Raw genomic sequence first — 17669 nt, forward strand, 5'->3', positions numbered from 1 at the left:
CCCACATAAAAAAATGTTTGGTCAGCGCGGCTATGTTTGAAGCTTTGTGCCATAGTAATTAACAACAGAGATGTTTAGAATTAAAGAGTTACAAACGTGGCATTTGAAAAAATGTTAACAGATGTCTTTTACACTGCTGCTGGCTTAATAACGTTGCTGCAGTGATTTACTGGATGTGCCGCTTGTCTGGCTGCTGCTCACATTTACTAATAATCATATGCAGGTTGCTGTGGCACTAAAAACACTGTGTAGAAGCAATAATGACGACATTTCATTGATCTTTTAAAGTGTGTGGCCCAGATTCTTGCTGTATATTCTTTGCCGGAGCCGGAATGTGGTTGGCAAAACCCACTATGGTTTCCGTATGCATTCTTTTCTATTTTGCTACAGCAAATCAGCCTTGATCCACGCAGCAAACACTGACAAACTACAGTAAGCTCACAACACTGCAAGTTTACTGCCTTTGTTCTTTTTGAACAATGAAAGAATCAAAATCAAAACAAACAACTTCAATTTAGCACCACAGTACAGGCTACCCAATCTTAAAAATGTCAAATGGTAATGGATCTTAATAGCCACAAAAACACAAAAATAGAGTCTTTGTTCCTTAGTAATGCAGAGCAACCTTACAGAATTTCAGTCAAGGAGAGAGAAGGCGAAAAACACCTTATTACTTCTAACTCCTGCGAGCCATTTTGGTCTCCAAAGGTTTTAGACTGCCTAAGGCCATGTGTCTGCAGTGTTTCGGGAAATGACTTGCCTTCTCACGAACACTGCCATGTTCTGCAGCACTGATGCCCTCGAGCATCCCCGCTCAATTTCTGCTTAACCCTTCCCTGCCCGTTTCTGGCTCTGTTTTCAAAACGTGTTTTTTTCATTTCGCAGTAGAATTAAGAAACCTTTCAATCTAAAGCTTCTGATGGAGTTTACTTTTAAACATGCTTATTTTCTGTTGACAGGTTTTTCCTGTGTTTGTTGGCAATACTGCTAGGTGCATTTGCAAATCAAAAACGATCGACCAATACAATATACTCGAACCCTAATTTAAAAATAATTAGAGCATTCTTCACCCCGCATCAAGCCCCCAATTTTTTACAGACCATCTCTACCATTAGCTGATATTCAAAACAATGAATTGCAATCAAAGAAACGTATATTACAACGTGGTTGACATAATGTGGGATTTGTCCACTGTGAGATCCAGGGAGATTTGTGAAAGTAACATGAGAAAAAATTAAATGCATTCTAATTAACAATTCACTATATTAATGTTATCGATTTTTGTATCACCTTTATAAATTGTAGTACAAATGCTATACTAAGCAGTAAAGTCAATTTAAGTTGACATTTTCAATACTTAACAGCAGTCGGTCTCAACGTGCATATATAATTTATAGAATTCCATGGCACATGACAACTGAACCATTTGCTTCATCTAGGCTAAAAGGAGGCGGAACCGAGTGAGAGAGAATAACGTCAATAATACACTGCTTACCACAAAGCAGAGTGGGGTTCGGTAGTTAAGTGGTTACCACCATGCATACGCGTTTCGTAATTATTGCCAGTAGTGCCATTCTGATTATTACACAATAAACAGATCTTGTTGCCTGGAAGCTCATGTTTATGGTCACAGCTCAAGGGTCTGCGACAAGTCACAGGGAACATTGCCCGAATGCTAATGGTAGATTTCAGGGAAACGAAGGGCCGCTGGTAAGGTTGCTGTTGGGTCACTGCCATGTGAGCATCACTATGAACAGTTTGTGCCACCCAAATATTATACACTTGGCAAAAATATGTTACTGTAGTGACGTGTATGTGCGTATGTAAGTGAGTGACATGTTTGGATGCAAGGAATGAGTGATGCAATGATGAAATTGAATGTTTATGTGTGATGACTGCATGCTGCAAGATTGACGGTTAGAGTGAAAGGCTTGCATGGATAGGATGCGCTAATGACTAGTCCTAGACATGTACTTGAACTGCTTACTGACCTGGGGGAGAGAAAATAAACGTAACCTTACCAGAAATACCAAACACGTTGATAAATTCACGGACACTATAGTTACCAATGTTATTGTATTAAAATATGTTTTTGCCGTACTACAAGAAAACAAAACAACTAAAATAAAAACTTGCATACAAATAAAATCGTTTGCGGTAAATATTTGTGAATGCTCATATATTTGTTCCTGTAGGGAGTCATTGAACATAATCATAATGCATTTATTCTACGACCACAGGGATCTAGGAGCCCAGGATCTGTTATTGAAGCACGAAGCTAGAAATGCATTGACGAGCACAACATTCCCGACATCAACCAGACGATCAACTCGAGGGACCCACCAGAGTGAGTGGATGGCCTTCTCCTCGAGGGCTTTGCAGAACGTCAGGGAACACTAGCAAAATGCATGGGATGGTAATGAGGAGCTGAAGGACCAGAGGATACCAAGCCTGTGATGGCCACCACATAGTCACCTAAACCACAGGCATGTACCAGACCTGTACAAGATGTTAGGGAGATTTCTCTTATAAGGCTAATTTCCCAAACCTAGTGAGTCTCCCAGCAGCTTTGCTGGATTTTTGGGGTTTGTTTCTTTCTCCTGCTAAGAATGAGACTCTTTTTGTTCCCACTCTTGGGCATGATTTGAGGTATGTCTTTTGATTTAGCATGTGCTTATGGGCTATGGGGTCTTTTACTCCATAGGGTATCATGTGTTTCGGTATATGTGTTACACAACACCCTCAGTGCAATAACACAGGGGTGTCATAGTGACCCCCAAAACATAGACTCCATACCCTGGGACTGACTACTGTCTCCCAGGGCATGTAAAGTCACCATTGGCTTTATTAGTCCAAAATTGTGAACAGAACCAGTACAAACCATCATATTGTGGAAGTACTGGAAGGGTTAATTAGATTGCCCCTGGGTCTGTTTCCAAGGGGGCACTGTCCAGTCCCCCCTTGTCAAGTTTCTGGCTGGTGCCAGTGGTTACCACGCAAACTATTCCACCGGAATATTTCCTATGGGATTTTCCCATTCATTTTAAACGCACCATTTTTTTGGTGCATTGTAAAGATACCGCCGGTTTATTTAATTAATATAAAATCACTGGTTGGGTCGTTTTGCCAGAACTCTTTCACAAAATGGCATACGTGTCCGTCTCTGTAACTCCAACCAAGGTTCGGGCCTTTTGTTCCACTTTTTGGCAGGCATCTCCACAGAAGCCCTCCAACTAGTGCCACTCTGTCTGGGATTCACAGGATGTGTGGGTGGGGGAATTGGCACCCTGGACTGCATTGCCTTAGCAACCCAAGTCACACTCTGTTCTGATTGGCCCAGTGGTGAGCCGCCCGACTCACCACTTAGCATGTATGAGTGACAGCTGGGCTGTTGAATGGGGGTTTTTCTGCATAAAAGCAGGGCTTTTGGAACTGGAACTTCAGAAGTCGCCACTGGACCTGAGAAATCCGAAGAGGGGAGAAGCTGAGCCATCTGCAACGATGACACCACCGGTGGAGCCCTGCTGCAACGACCTCACTACTTCCCCGACGACCAGAGAAGATATTCTGCTGTAAGAGTCTTCTCCCTCTGAGCTGGTGGGATCAACCAGTTCGACATTCGCCTTCCAGGACTTCCCTTGGTCGAATCGCCAGTGCCAAGCACCCAGCGGCTGGATAGCCAAGCTTCAGTCCAGCCGGACCGCGAATAAAAGGAACGCACCTTTTAACAGAACGAACTCCGTGGCTGGTTTCATCCCTGGGCAGTGCAACGACTTCAAGTTTCCTCCTCAATGAGATTGTCTCCTTCCCTGGTCGAAACCACGAACTGCACCCGCTGCCAGGAACAACTGCCACCGCTGGAGTTTCCTCACTTTTAAAGGTTCTGTGTTCCACCTGGCCTCCCTTTCCACGGATTGCTAAAAGTGACCCTTAAATCCAGACCCTCTAACTTTATTTTCACATCAAGCCAACCTCTTTTGAACATTTTGCAAAGACTTCAGTGAATTTTTAAACTGTGTGATCTTGGGCACATTTCGCCTTGCTCCATTTAAAGTGGCCCTGGCCTATGAACTTTGGCTCTACAGTAGACTCTGCCTTTACTAACTTGCTCTGGTTTTAGAAAAGTGTTGGGAACTGTTTTATTTTCATGACCTGTCTTTTTCTCTCCCCCTAACTTAATTATTGGAGTGTCATCTAAGTTAAGCGCTCGCGTCTATTTTACAAATAGTGGTGGTTTGACCTAGACTTGTCTAATAATTGCTAAGAGAGGTTTGTATACTTTTGTTGATTGTGTTTGAACTTGCTTTTCCCTATAGTGCTAGTGTATTTCCTAAAGTGTGTTTTAAATAAATAATTATATACTTTTGATACCAAGCTCTGGTCAGTGTTTGTTTGCTCCACTGTGTTTTTGGCCCTATTGTGTATCCTCTGTATACTGCCCTACTCATCTTGAGAGAGGTCTGACTGCTCAGCCAGAGCTACCAGGTAAATCTGGGTGGTACAGACTGCTACCATTTGGGTTTCCTGCTTACTCCTGTAGTCTTGATCTTTTTGCAGTGTTCCCCAAGGGAACTGCACAGGATTCTGCCTAACACAAGAACCATGGGTATCAGTGGAAATGGAGGCCATGCATTAAACGTGTCCCTGCCACAGTCCTCAGCAAAATAATGCACAGTCAGGGCTACCGATCCGTCCTCCAGCTAAAAAACGTTGGAATTTGTCTATTGAGACGTGATGCGAGCAGCGCGACCTGGAAGAGACCCCAAAGACTGTGTAGTCTGTGAAAAATTACCAGACAGATGCCAGTCCGCTGGATCCTTGCAATGGTGAGAACACCAATCCACAACAATGTTGGAGGCCCTTGAGATAAAGACCACCCGCAATTTCAGTTGAGGCGGAATTCAAAAATCCCAAAACCTTATTGCCAGCTCCAACAGGCCCCTGGATCGCATGTTCCCCAATTTATTTTTTATAAAGGACTGATACCTGAATGTCTATTGGGAGGGTCATGGTAGAGCGCCATCTATTGGTGGCGAAACATTGGACCACAAAGGAAAGAATCTCTAAACAACTTATGCACCAGTGAGAGACTGCGCAGGACCACCAACCTCCAGTGGAAATGCCATTGCAATAAGCCCCCAACCAGTGCAGTTCTCATCAGACTCCAAGACAAGACCGGGGGGGTAGTACCAAAAATCTTTTACCCATTCCATGTGTCAAAATAATTGAGCGACCATCTTAATTTGTGGCGCGCTTCTGAAGAAAGCTGTGCCCAGTTGACATAACCTGTACCTTCACAGAGTTTTTAATCTTTAACATCTGTAGGGCTGTGTAGTTTAATGGGGCCAGACAATTGCCTGAATGGAGGCCGATAAGAGCCCACTTATGCTAGCTATCTGCCAAATAGATAACAGATGAGCCCGTAAGGCTCGCCCAACCTCCCTTGATGCTGCAAATCTGTTCCCTCAGGACCCGAAGGGTAGATGACACGCAGTCGATCGTGACACACACAAACTCTAAGCCGTTAGGATGGTTGGCACTCAGATTTCTTCCAATTGATGAGGACACCAGAGAAGTCAGCAGACTGACTGTTAGATGGAGATGTTCCAAGAGCAAGTACGTCGACTGGGAAATAAGAAGGATATTGTCAAAGTAGATAAACAATCTGATGTCTCGAAGAAACAAAAAACCTACCATCGGCCGTGATCATTTTTAAAATACCAAGGAGAGGATGACAACCCAAAGGGCAATGATGAAATATGGAATAGTTACTGTTTCCATTGAAAACACAGAAACTGCCTGTGTTTGGAGAATGGGAATCATTTGATGCACATCTTTGAGATCCAAACACACTAACTAATTGCCTGGCCTCAACACATCACATAACAACGTAATCGCCTCCATCTTGAAATGGCAGTAAAGCACTAACTGGTTCAGTGTACCAAGATTGAACACTTGGGGTGAAATTAACAACATTTTTTCTATACAAAAAGTAGGTTGCTGATTAAGTTGGGCGAGTGTGGATGCGAAGATTCTATGGCCTTACTGTTCACTCTTGTTCCCAGTTGAACCTGAGCAAGCACAGTGGAGTTTCCTGGTGAGGGCCATTCAAAAACTGATAACTAACAACCCCTGACTGTATCTAGAACTGAGGGGTCTGTAGAAACCAACCTCCAATTTGCGACAAAATACTTTATCTGCTCCTCACTGGAACCTGTGCTAAGGGAACACAGGGGCTATAATCACATGTAAAGATTCTGGGATGTTTATTCAAGTAAAAAAGAAACCGCCTATCTAACCCTACAGCTATTGTGGGAGATGATGGGGGGGTCCCCTTCTTAACAAATAAGTTTTTTTTTAAGTAAGGGTGCTCGTCAAAGTCCAAAAGAAATAGTCCTTAATCCACATGCTATCAGTTAACTAGTCCCTGCCACTTAGGAGAAAATAACAAAAAAATGGAGACCAGAGCAATGGCCTCTTTGTTTGGGCTTCCGCCTGGCCCAATCACTTAGATTCCTTTTCCAAGAGGGTTTAAAAGTTTGTCAATATCCCACAGCACAGTTAACAACTTCCCTGCAGGTTCTGTATGCCAAATCCTAATTTCATACAATTCTCTCTCTCCTGGAAGAAAAGGCTTTCTTAACATGGTTTTACCATTTCCAACTTGGTAAGCAACACCTTTCTTGTTTTATATTTTAAGATTGGATCCCTCCAGGTTCTCTCTCTCACAAAGTCTGTTTGTTATGTTTTGTGTTTCCTTGGCTCTCCAAAGTCCTCTGGCCCTCTGACAGGCTCACTTTAGAGGGACCTTGGTAGGACGTCTGCCCGTTCGGGTTTTCTTGGCTCCCGTAAAACTTGTGGGGCTTTCCCAGGCTCCACCCTTAAAGTTTCTCGATTTCTCAGGACTCTCCACAACTCTCTGAAAGGCTTTCCTTAGCTCGGTCTAGGTAGGGCATCGCCCACGGGGGTTATCTGGCTCCCATAACCCTTGTGACTTCTTCAGCCTTGAACATTAATATCTTTTATTGTCACAGAGCTCCCCAAAGCTCTCTGGCCCTCTGCTAAGCTTTATTTAGCATGGTTTTGGTAGGGCTTCTGCCTGCTCAGGTTTATCTGGCTCCTGTAACCCTTGTGGCTTCTCCAGCCTCGACTCTTAATGACTTTCAATTTCTCAGGGCTCTCCAAAGCCTTCTGGTCTTCTAATAGGCTTGCTTCTGCTCGATTTATGTAGGGCGTCTGCCCACTCGGGTTTAACAGGCTCCTGTAGCCTTGATGGCTTCTCTAGCATCGAATATCACTGTTACCTCTTCTCAACGACGTTACCTCTTCGGGAGCGTTCGCTTCCCTTCCGCTGCTCAGCGGTGAATGCACTTCTCGTGCAGAGCTTGAGATCCTGTCTCTTTGCTGCAGTCTAGTCTCAGCTTCAAAACAGGCCCATCAGGGCTTCCATGTGGTCGCACCACCAGGCGAGACGGACACTTTACCATCTTCGTCTCTTTCTCGATTTTGGCTTCTTCAGCAGTGAGGGCGCAGATTACCAGCGGGACTAGAAGATGACAGGGGATAGTAGAGTAGGTAATCTATACAGACAGCTAAGCATATTCTCTGTTCGTGGGTCATCGAATATGTATTATAGTTTTGTAATCCGTGATGGTGTAGGAATGCACCACAATGAACTCTTAAGATCTCTTTGAGGAAGGCCACAGGGAGGAAGTGAATATTGAATCCTCTGAAATATGTGAAGAGCCACATGAAGGTAGTCCGCCATAGGTCTGTTAGTGGGCCCCGGTTTCACTAGTTCCCCCTTCAGGACCACCGCAAGGAGATCACGGATATTTAATCTCCTGAAATGGTCGAAGTGCAGTGCAAAGGCAGCTGTAAGGCAGTGTGTGGCAGACAATATAGTCCAGTAGTGGTTGTGCTCCACTTCCATTCATTTATTTCTGTTGGGTTGCTTTGCCAGTTTCCTTCTCTTGCAGTGCAAGAATAGTGAGTACCTACTGTATATGGTAAGCTGAACTAATTTCCTTGACTTCTAATCATTGTGTTTTTGTATTACGTCTAAACAGGAACACTAACTGTAGACCTTAACAATAGGTGCTTTAGATTTATATTTGAAACAAGCAGTGGGGGGGGGGAGGGACTTGGAAGCAAAAATTACTGTTGTGGAAAAGTCAATCTGCATACCTTCCACCAACGTTGGTAAGCATATGCACTTAAATATGGAATCCAGAGTGAGTAGAGGATCAAGTGAGGACGTTGATAAAACTGTTAAACTGTCTGATCCTCATGCTGATCTGGTTAATACTAATGGTACCATGCAGGATGTGTAATCCTCTGAAAACTTGATTAGCCATGATTGGATGCTCTCACTCAAGAAGCTGAAAAAACTGCTATACATGATAAGAGTAACAGGCGTGCAATAAAGAATATGCATTGCAATACAACTGCTCAGGTTGCCACTGAGCCAAGTAACGTAACCCAGCCTTATCTTAGTAATGCTGAAATGAGCCTCACAAAGTGGAATAACGTATTTCTAAAATGAATGCAGAAAAAACCTATCCATAAAAACAAGCAGAATAAAGAATTGCTTAAGTTCTGCATGAAAGAATTGAAGGGCTTTGCAACTAACCAAAAGGTTGATATCAACAACACTGGTAAGTCATTCAGTAATGAGATTTATTTCGGTATAAACCATAAAACATGCAAGTAAACAACATAATTCATCATTTAAAATAAAAGACCATAAAAATAGTAAATCAGTTTACAAAATAGATACAACTTTAGAAAGAATTTATATAGATCTTGAGATACAAATTAGGTTAACAAAGGCTTTCCTTCTCAACCACCAGGCTTTAAAAAAAAAATTAACTTTGTGTCCATAGTACTGAGTCATTTTAGTTGCACGAGAAACAGAAAATGACCTACCAGGTTGTTTTGATATTCAGGCCCCTGTAAATAGGAAAAAAACACATTTTTTAAAACTTCAAATATAATGGGCAAAATATTAAAAAGTGTAGATAGTTCTCTAATTCTGTACAACATCTTCAGCACCTGTCTGAATTATAAGCATTCAATTTCTTGTTAAAGGTAGCTAACGCTACAATACCCAATCAGGTTTTCAGATACAACATTTTGCTTTCCTAGCTTCTATAGAATTGAGGTATTTCACAAATCCCTAATATGTTTTGAAATCTAGATATCTTGAAATAAAGCCTGTAGAACGTATCTCAGATAAACGTTTCCGTAATACCGATCCGTATATTTCTGAAGGATTTGTGATCTGGGTGTTAAGATCAGATAATTTGGGGTCATATTTGCTGGATTAAGATTCTGTGTCTACTTAAATCTGGAAGGTATCTAATTCATTGTAGATTGCTAGCACAGTTTTATCTAAGAACATCCTAGAAAGCTATCCTATATATTGTCATATGACTTTAGGTCATAATTTTGGGCCAATACAACAAAGGTGTAGCTTAGATTCAAAAGTTAAAACTGTTCATCCCCAATTCTAGTCGTGAAGGTAGCAATGGAGTTCTTTTAGGTAATGTGAAGTGTTTCAAGATGGCAGTGGACGCTGGAGCCACACTTCTGCCGGCCCGGAATTGGCCGCCACATCGCCAAGAGGGTGATGAGGTGGTCGGGCCGCTAACATCATCACCCAATACAGCAGTGAGGGACAGGCGAGCGTATCAACATCCGCAAGCTCAGCCGCAACACGGTCTGGAGGGGCCGAAACACGTAAGCGGACGAGAAGGCAGCCGCATACCACACTGGAGCATGTAATATTAGATCAAGGCAGGCCTCTGCAAGGGGGCCGGCACAGGACGCAACCCAGACATGTGAATAACCAGTGCAGGCATGCACAGGAAGCACCCGGGCACAAACATTGTCGGCGGGAGAAATAGGCTGATCCCCCGAGCGGAGTGCAAGCGGGTAATCAGAAACCCCATTGTGCGGCCCAACCTCTGAATGGGACTACGCTGCAAGGCACTGATGGGCTGTGCTAAGGTCGCAACAGCTCAGGCGATACCATAAAAAAGGAGGAAGGAGGAGGTGAGGCGGTGCACCTTGGGAGGAGAGTGGTACACATCCCCTGAAAGAAGCTAATATTGTAGAGAGTGATCCTAGTAAGGAAACATTTGCTGGGCGGAAGATAGAGGGACCGGAGAGAGCAAGGAGCAGACATAAGAGAAAAGAGGAAGGTATCACAGTGGGGCCCCACGGAACACGCCCACAACAAACACCAGGCAAAACGTGTATCCAACAGAAGCGGAGCAATAAATAATGTGCCGTCAGCCCGGAATGCGAGGAGGTCTACACCCAAAACCCTGTGTGACGGTGAGTGGAAGCTGCCTTTAGTCCTTCTCTGTGCTGACTAGCAGCAAGACACGATGACCACTGCACGCCTACACGGCATTGCGTACCGTACCGTACAACAGTGAAGGGAAAGCACTTTTCAGTTTTCATACTTTTGGAACTTTCCATCCTGTGGGACAGGACGGGAGCACTTTTTGTAAAAAAGCATCAAATTGAAAATGTGTCCTTCTCTTTTTACGCTGGGTACCGCACGCGGCCATAACCACGCCCTCTTTAGCTCTGCCCTGCGCATCGCCCTTCAGTCCTTTTCTATCGCCAGGTCCGAGACCATTTAAGAAATAACAGAGGATATTTATTAGAGGGGACGGTGGGTGGGCGTATGGAGGAAAGGGGACTATGGACTAAGACTAAGGTAGTCACTACGGTGAGTAACTTTGTTGTTATACTCCTACGTCCCGTCCCCTTTCCTCCATACTTTTGGGAGATTACCAAGCACTCCTCACAGGAAATACAGGTGGATGGAACCTCCTTACTGAAAAAGGTTTTTAGAACAGCCTGGCCGAATTGAGCATCGGCTCTGCAGCCAAGGTCTTTGCAGTAATGCTTACCAACAGCTGGTGGGAAAGCCCACGTAGCTGCTTTGGCAACAATTCGATGTGCTTACAGAGCGACCAATAAATAGGAGGCAATGAGGGGGAAAGCATAAGCTTTCATGTTGACCCAAAAGTTGCAAAAAGAACCACCTCTAGCATGCCCCATTGCTGGAAAAGTTGGAGATGATATTGCTGTTCATCTCACTCGTAACCGATGCCGACTGGCGACTGAATTAATCTGTGGTCACATTGAGGTGACCCGGGATGTGTTGAGCCTGGAGCCAAACCATATACTGGATGGCCTAGCCCAAATTTGCATGACAAAATCCACAAGGAGAGGAGAGTCTGTGACGCCCTGCTTGTTGATATAAAATCTTGCACTAAGGGAGGTATTCAAAATGGCCGCCATGGCCTGCAGAGGTTGGGCCGCCATTATCACACACCAGGGGCGAACTACAACACAGGGACAAGTGAAGCAATAGTTTCCCCAGGGAAGTAAGGGACGTTACGTGCAATCCTATCCTTGAAACAAGGAACCTTGGCAGAGCCGATACTGGCAAATCAAGGGTGTTTACTCGATACGTCAGGGGCTTCACCAGAATTAGCCTCTAGTAGAGGATCCGCGGCAGAGCTGGCATTGGAAGGTCTGTGGTACGTGACTGCCTTCTTTCGCCCCCTCAACAGAACTGGTATCACCACGGCCGCGCGCGCGATAAGGCTTAGGGATATGCCTTACAGCCAGGACCCTCGATGAGGGACTCTCAATTCTGTTGGTGACCGATTAGCCACCTCGAGAGGGGCCTCGAGCCAAGACTCGGTACAGCTAGCTCCAGATGGAGAAGCCTCAGGGCGAACCCTGGTATGAAAAGCCACAGCAGAACTGGGGTCAGCCTTAGCCCCAAATGGGGAACCTTGGAAGAAGATCTGGTATTGGGGACCGCTGCGGGGCCCCTCAGAGGAATTTCGTGTGCGTCTCGCTGAGCCGAGACCAAAAAACGTACCCGAAACTGAAGTGTTCTGCTCTCACAGAGAATCGCAGATATTTCATATGCGGGCTCCAGTCAGAATGTCGATTACGCATCCTGGAAGACCACCACACTGAGCCAATCGTCCTTCCGAAGAAAGGACTTTATTTGGCAGGGCGTGATCAACTTGAATTTCTCTCGGAAAGATCGAAGATAGTGCGCAGGCCGGCCTGGTTGAGCACTGTGAAAGGGCAGCAGTACTAGCCCCTCCCTTGCTCCATGAGGGGAACAGGTTCCCCTGCTCTGAGGTATAGAAGTTTCTGTACCTCTGCTCTGAGGGAGAGCATCCCGATCTGTCGGAAGAGAGGTTTGAAGGGTGGGGTAGGAGGAAAGGGAAAGCGAAAACCCGCCTAAACAATGGACAAACCCCACCAGTCTTGGGTTATGGTTTGCCACGCCTCCAGATGAGACAAGATTCGTCCCCCCACCTAAGTGTAGTGTGACCGACAAAAAATATAATTTTGTGATTTGTCGGCAGGGAGATTACCTGTCCCGTAGAGGAGGCTGATGGCCGAGAGAAAAACCAACCACCTTGCCGCTGCTGCTTAAGGCAGGGCTACCAACAGAGTTTCAGACTGGCTCGCATGGCGACCCTGAAAACCTCCTGATCCCAGAGAAGGACCGAGTCTGGTACCCTGACCTCTGTGTACAAGGGGCCTTAGCTGAAGCTTTCGCCAGGACCGACAAACGGGTCTTTGTTGTCCACACAACGTGGAAAACTGCTCAGCCCCAAAATGAACGCTCTCAGCACCAGTCATCATGAAAGTTGGTGTAAGGGAGGTATCCGAAATGGCTGCCGTAGACCAGGGAGGTTGGGCCGCCATTTAGTCAACACCTGAAGAGAACTGCGTCATAGGAGCAAATGAGGCAACTGTCCCCTAAGGGGGCTTAAACACTTAGCCTTGAAACAAGTATCCTCGGCCAAGCCGGTGCTGGCAGAACTAGGAAGTTTAGTTGAAACCTAGGAACTGACCCAGAAGTAGCCTCCAATAGAGGAACCTCGGCAGAGCCGGTACTGGAAGGCCTGTTGCTGAGCACCTTCTTTGCTCCCTCGACAGAATCGGTACAACCAAAATCCTGAGCGTGGGACGGTTGAGGAATATACCCTACCGACAGGACCCTAAGAGGATCCATCGACTCCGTTGGTACGGTATTTAGACGAACCCTGGGTTTTAACCCGGAACATATAGCTCCCTCAAGAGGGGCCTCGAGCCGTGGCTCTGTGTGAAAAGCACCAGAAACGGAGACCAGTATCAGTGTGGAAAGCTCCAGAAATGGAGACCTCAGGGCAAAACCTGGTATCCAGAGCCACAGACTGACTGAGCTGAACCTTAGCACCCAAATGGTGAACCTCGGAACCACATCCGGTTTTGGAAGGTCTTCGGAGGGACCCCCAGAGAACGCTCTGGTATGCCTATTAGGCCCTTGAGGCACCTCAGGGGAATCCCTGGTAACAGAGCTACACAAGCCCCTCCCGGTCATGGAATGCTCTCACTGAGCGGGGCTGCTCATCGCCTTCCTCATCCGCTTAAGGCTCATCCCAACAACGCAGGAACAGAAGACTGGTCTTCCACACCTAACGCCTCAGGTTTTAAAAGAAAAACCGAATTGGAGCAGGCGGGGCCAGAATGGAACAGGAGTGAAAAGACGCTTAAAATACGTCCTCATAGGGTCCGAGTGCATGAGCATCTGAAACTTCCCAAAAACGTATCCTCAGCCAAGGGCTTAGATGTCGAACAGGAAGAAACCACTCATAAGGGACCTACATCCCCGAACACAAGGAGGATGGTTGCCAGGAGGGTCCACCACCGGCCGGGTCCACATAGATCAGTGGAGCAAAGCAGGATGGAGCGAGACAGTATGAGGCAGCGGAGCCCAAGCATGCCGGTCAAAGAAAGGCGGAACGAGTTACTATTGCCGAAAGGAATCCTCCCAGCACCAGACGTTGCGAACGTAGGTGTAAGGGAGGTATCCAAAATGGCCACCGTAGGCCACGCAGGTTGGGCTGCCATTTTGTCACCACCTGAAGAGAACTGCGTCACATGTGTAACTGAGGCAATTGCCTCCTCCGGAGAGTCAGGGGACTTAATTTTAGCTTTAGAAGGATCTTCAGCAGAGCCGGTACTGGGTGGTCTCGGATGTTTAGTCGACATCTTCGAACCAGTTTTAAAATTAGCCTCCAAAGGAGGAACCTCGGACAAGCCGGTACCAGAGGGAATGCGGTCAATGATCCCCCGCTTTGCCCCCTCGGTAGAACCGGTACCACCACGACCCTGTGCATGGGATGGTTGAGAACAATACCTCACCGACAAGACCCTCAGAGAAGGACTCTCAGATCTGTCGATATAGACTTTAGCCTCCACAAGAGAAACCTCATGTTTTACGTAAAGCTCCTTTAAAAGGGGCCTTGAGTCGGGACTCGGTAGAAACTTTAGCCTCCACAAGAGGAACCTCAGGTTTCATCCTGGTTACAGGGTGAACCCTGTTATCCCAGCACCTAGCCGATCTGGGTTTAACTTTAGCACCGTGATGGTGAACCTCGGAACAATGCCCGGTACTGGCAGGTCCTTCAGAACCCTCGGAGGAATCTCCGGTACGCCTGTTAGGCCCTCGGGGCACCTCAGGGGAAACCCTGGTGACAGAGCTACAAGAAAGGCCCTTAAAGTACTCCCTTAAGGGGTCAGAGTGCATACGTCTCAAACTTCCCGAAAAAGGCATCCTCTGACGAAGAGGCTGCCAGGAAGCGAGACCGAATGTGGTAGTGGCATCTGAGAATGCCAGTCATAGGAAGGGCGGAACGGATTCACACTGTCACGTGGAAAAGTTTGTCCACCGAAAAGAAGATTCCGAGAACCCACAGTCGGTAGTGTGGGTGTGAGGGAAGAATTAAAAATGGCTACTGTAGACCACGCGGGAAGGCCCACCATTTTGTGAACATCTGAGGAGAACTGCGTCATATGTGCAGATGAGGCAGTTGATTCGACAGATTGGTCAGGGGACTTGACTGAACATGTTAGCCTTGACACAAGGATCCGCGGCAGAGCCGGTACTATGGGGCCTTGGATGTTTACTGGACATCTTGTCCCTTGAATTAGTCTCCAAAGGAGGAACCTCGGCAATGCCGGTAACAGAGGAGTTACGGTCGACGACCTCTCCCTGTGCCCCCTCAACAGAACCAGTGACTACGCGAACGCAGGAAAGTTGAGAAATCCACCTCACAGACAAGACCTTAACAGGTCTCTCAGTTCTGTTGGTACTCACCTTAGCCTCGTTAAGAGGAACCTCGGAACAGAGTCCGGTCTTAATAGCGCCCCTGAGGGGGGCCTGTAACCATAGTTCGGTACAGAAAGCCTCAACAGAAGCCTCAGGGCGCATCCCGGTGTCAGCGTGGGAAGCTCCTGACAAGGAGACCTCGGGGCGAACTCCGGTACACAACGCCTCAGCACGACTATGCTGGCTATTAGCACCTGATGGGTGAACCTCGGATCGTGATCTGGTATAGGCAGGTCCCTTGCGGAAACCCTTGGAGAAAACCTCTGGTACACCTATTAGGCCTGCGAGGCACCTCAGGGAAAATCCTGGTAGCAGAGCTTTTGAAGCCACTCTCGGACCTGGAGGACCCCAGGACGGAGAACCCCGGCCGAGGTGTCCTGAAAAGTAAGGAACTTACTGGGCGTCTCTTCTTTCCGTCGATGAAGAGTAGAAAATGCGATGGAAGTTCTCCTCCCACCGACGAAGATGACGCTGAAGTGCCCGGACTGAAAGGGAGTCGCAGAAGAAACATGAGTCCCAACGATGATCCGGTCCCAGACACTCCAAGCTGAGAGAATGGGGATCCGCCCTAGCAAAGCGACGTTCGCAAGAGGAACAAGTGACAAATCCCAAACAATCCGGCATACACGGAGGACAACGCGACCGCAGAACTGGAGCAGGGGAGAAGGACAACGTGAAGAAAAAGGTCTTCCCAGTGATGCTTGTGCGTCCAGCCCCGACCGTGCAGAGAAAAGGACTGAAGAGCGATGCATGCAGCAGAGCTAAGGAGGGCGGGGTTATGGCCGTGTGAGGTATCCTGCGTAAAAACAGGAGGACACATTTTCAATTTGATGCTTTTTTACAAAAAGTGCTCCGGTCCCGTCCCACAGGACAGAATGTCCCAAAAGTATGGAGGAAAGGGGACGGGACGTAGGAGTAAGATAATTACCTGGAATGTCAGGGGTCTTTACTCCATAAAGATGAACAGGATAATGACATACTTGCGAAGGAAAGGGGTGAACAAAGCACTCCTACAGGAGACACACCTCACGCAGGAGAAACATGGCGCCCTCGCCAAGAAATTGAGTGGTAAAACACTGGGATCACCCTATTCAGCATATGCTAGAGGGGTACTTATCTGGGTGGCGCCGACAGTGCTGTTTAGAGAACTCAACACGGTCACAGACAAAGAAGGTGGGATGGTCCTAGTACATGCCTTCCTGGAAAACCACAAAATGTGTATTCTCAACACTTACGCCCTGAACCACGATACAGCAGCCTACTTTCGCTCATTATACCCCAAGATTGGTCCGCATAGGAATTGTGCTTTAATTTGGGGGGAAGATTTTAACAGCACTCGAGACCCTACTTGATAGATCAGATGACAAATATACAACCCCCCCCTGCTAAAGCCCTGAACGCTTTTCTCACTCCAACCGTGCACCCGGGGAGATAAACGCTGTACAGCCCAACTAGGCTTACACACAAGGCTGGACTAGGTGAGTTCACTACTGCGGAACACAAAGTACAGGTGTTATCGGACCATGCACTGCTATTGGTCACATGGAGGCCACACCCTCCAAGAGCATGCATACCGACCTGGGGGCTTAGAGGGGAATCACTGAAGGATGAGGTCTTTAGGGGACACCTCAGGAGAAGCATCAAAGAATACTTCGAGCATAATACCAGAAGTGTGGTGTCTACAGTGATGTTGTGGGAAGCAGAGGGATAGCAACAGCTAAAGCAGGTGGGATTCAGGCGGTGATAGAGGTAGATCTAACCACAGCCGAAACCACCTTAGAAGGCTTTGAATTGGCTGAGAGCATGACCGACACCCAGGTACAGGAAGCCCAAAGGCTGAAACATGAATGCGAGAGACAATGGGAAAAGTTGGCGTGTTGAATTACGTGAAATATGTAGAGAGGCAACATACGGTGGGGGACAAACCAGGCAAATTGCTCACCTAGTTATATAAAAGCGAAACAAAGCGGGACATGATACATGCGATAGAAAACAAAGGAGGGCTGTACACAATGAAAAAGCTTAACAAACAGAGGGTTCTGTGAATATTACAAATAACTGCATACAGATACATCAGTAGTACAGGCCCCTGAAAGAGAGGAAGCATGAAACCAACTAGAACTTCAGAGTTTAGACCCCGCCACAGCGGAAAGTATGGAGGCGCCCCGTCACCTTAGAGGAGTTGAAAATCACCATTAGGGGGTTACCATCAGGTAAGACGCCAGGCACAGACTGGCTACCTGCCGAGTTTCATCAAAAATATCTGAAGGAATTAGCAGCCCCGTTGCTGGCGATGCTGAAAGAAGCATACGCTGAGGAGGCCCTTCCGCTGACATTGAGAGAATCCATAATTATACCGCTACTTAAACCAAATAGACCGGAAACAGACTGCAGGTCGTACAGGCCACTGTCGCTGCTCAACCAAGATGGGACGATATTCACCGCCCTATTAACCAAT

General features: G+C 46.8%; 1 protein-coding gene across 4 annotated transcripts in view; it reads right to left on the bottom strand.

Moving 5' to 3' along the window:
- LOC138527959 (transcription initiation factor TFIID subunit 4-like) overlaps positions 1–17669 on the bottom strand; it is a 3082360-nt gene that overhangs the window by 178874 nt on the left and 2885817 nt on the right. For 3 of the 4 annotated variants that reach the window (XM_069639358.1, XM_069639375.1, XM_069639383.1), the window contains one exon: positions 8929–8952. The exons of the other annotated variant lie outside the window; for it this stretch is intronic. In XM_069639358.1, the coding sequence (XP_069495459.1) occupies positions 8929–8952 (24 nt within the window). The remainder of the gene's footprint in view (positions 1–8928; positions 8953–17669) is intronic. 4 annotated transcript variants of the gene reach the window in all.

This window comes from Ambystoma mexicanum, chromosome 1q (assembly GCF_040938575.1).
Source record: "Ambystoma mexicanum isolate Mex_15411 chromosome 1q, UKY_AmexF1_1, whole genome shotgun sequence".
NCBI classification, from domain to species: Eukaryota; Metazoa; Chordata; class Amphibia; order Caudata; family Ambystomatidae; genus Ambystoma; species Ambystoma mexicanum.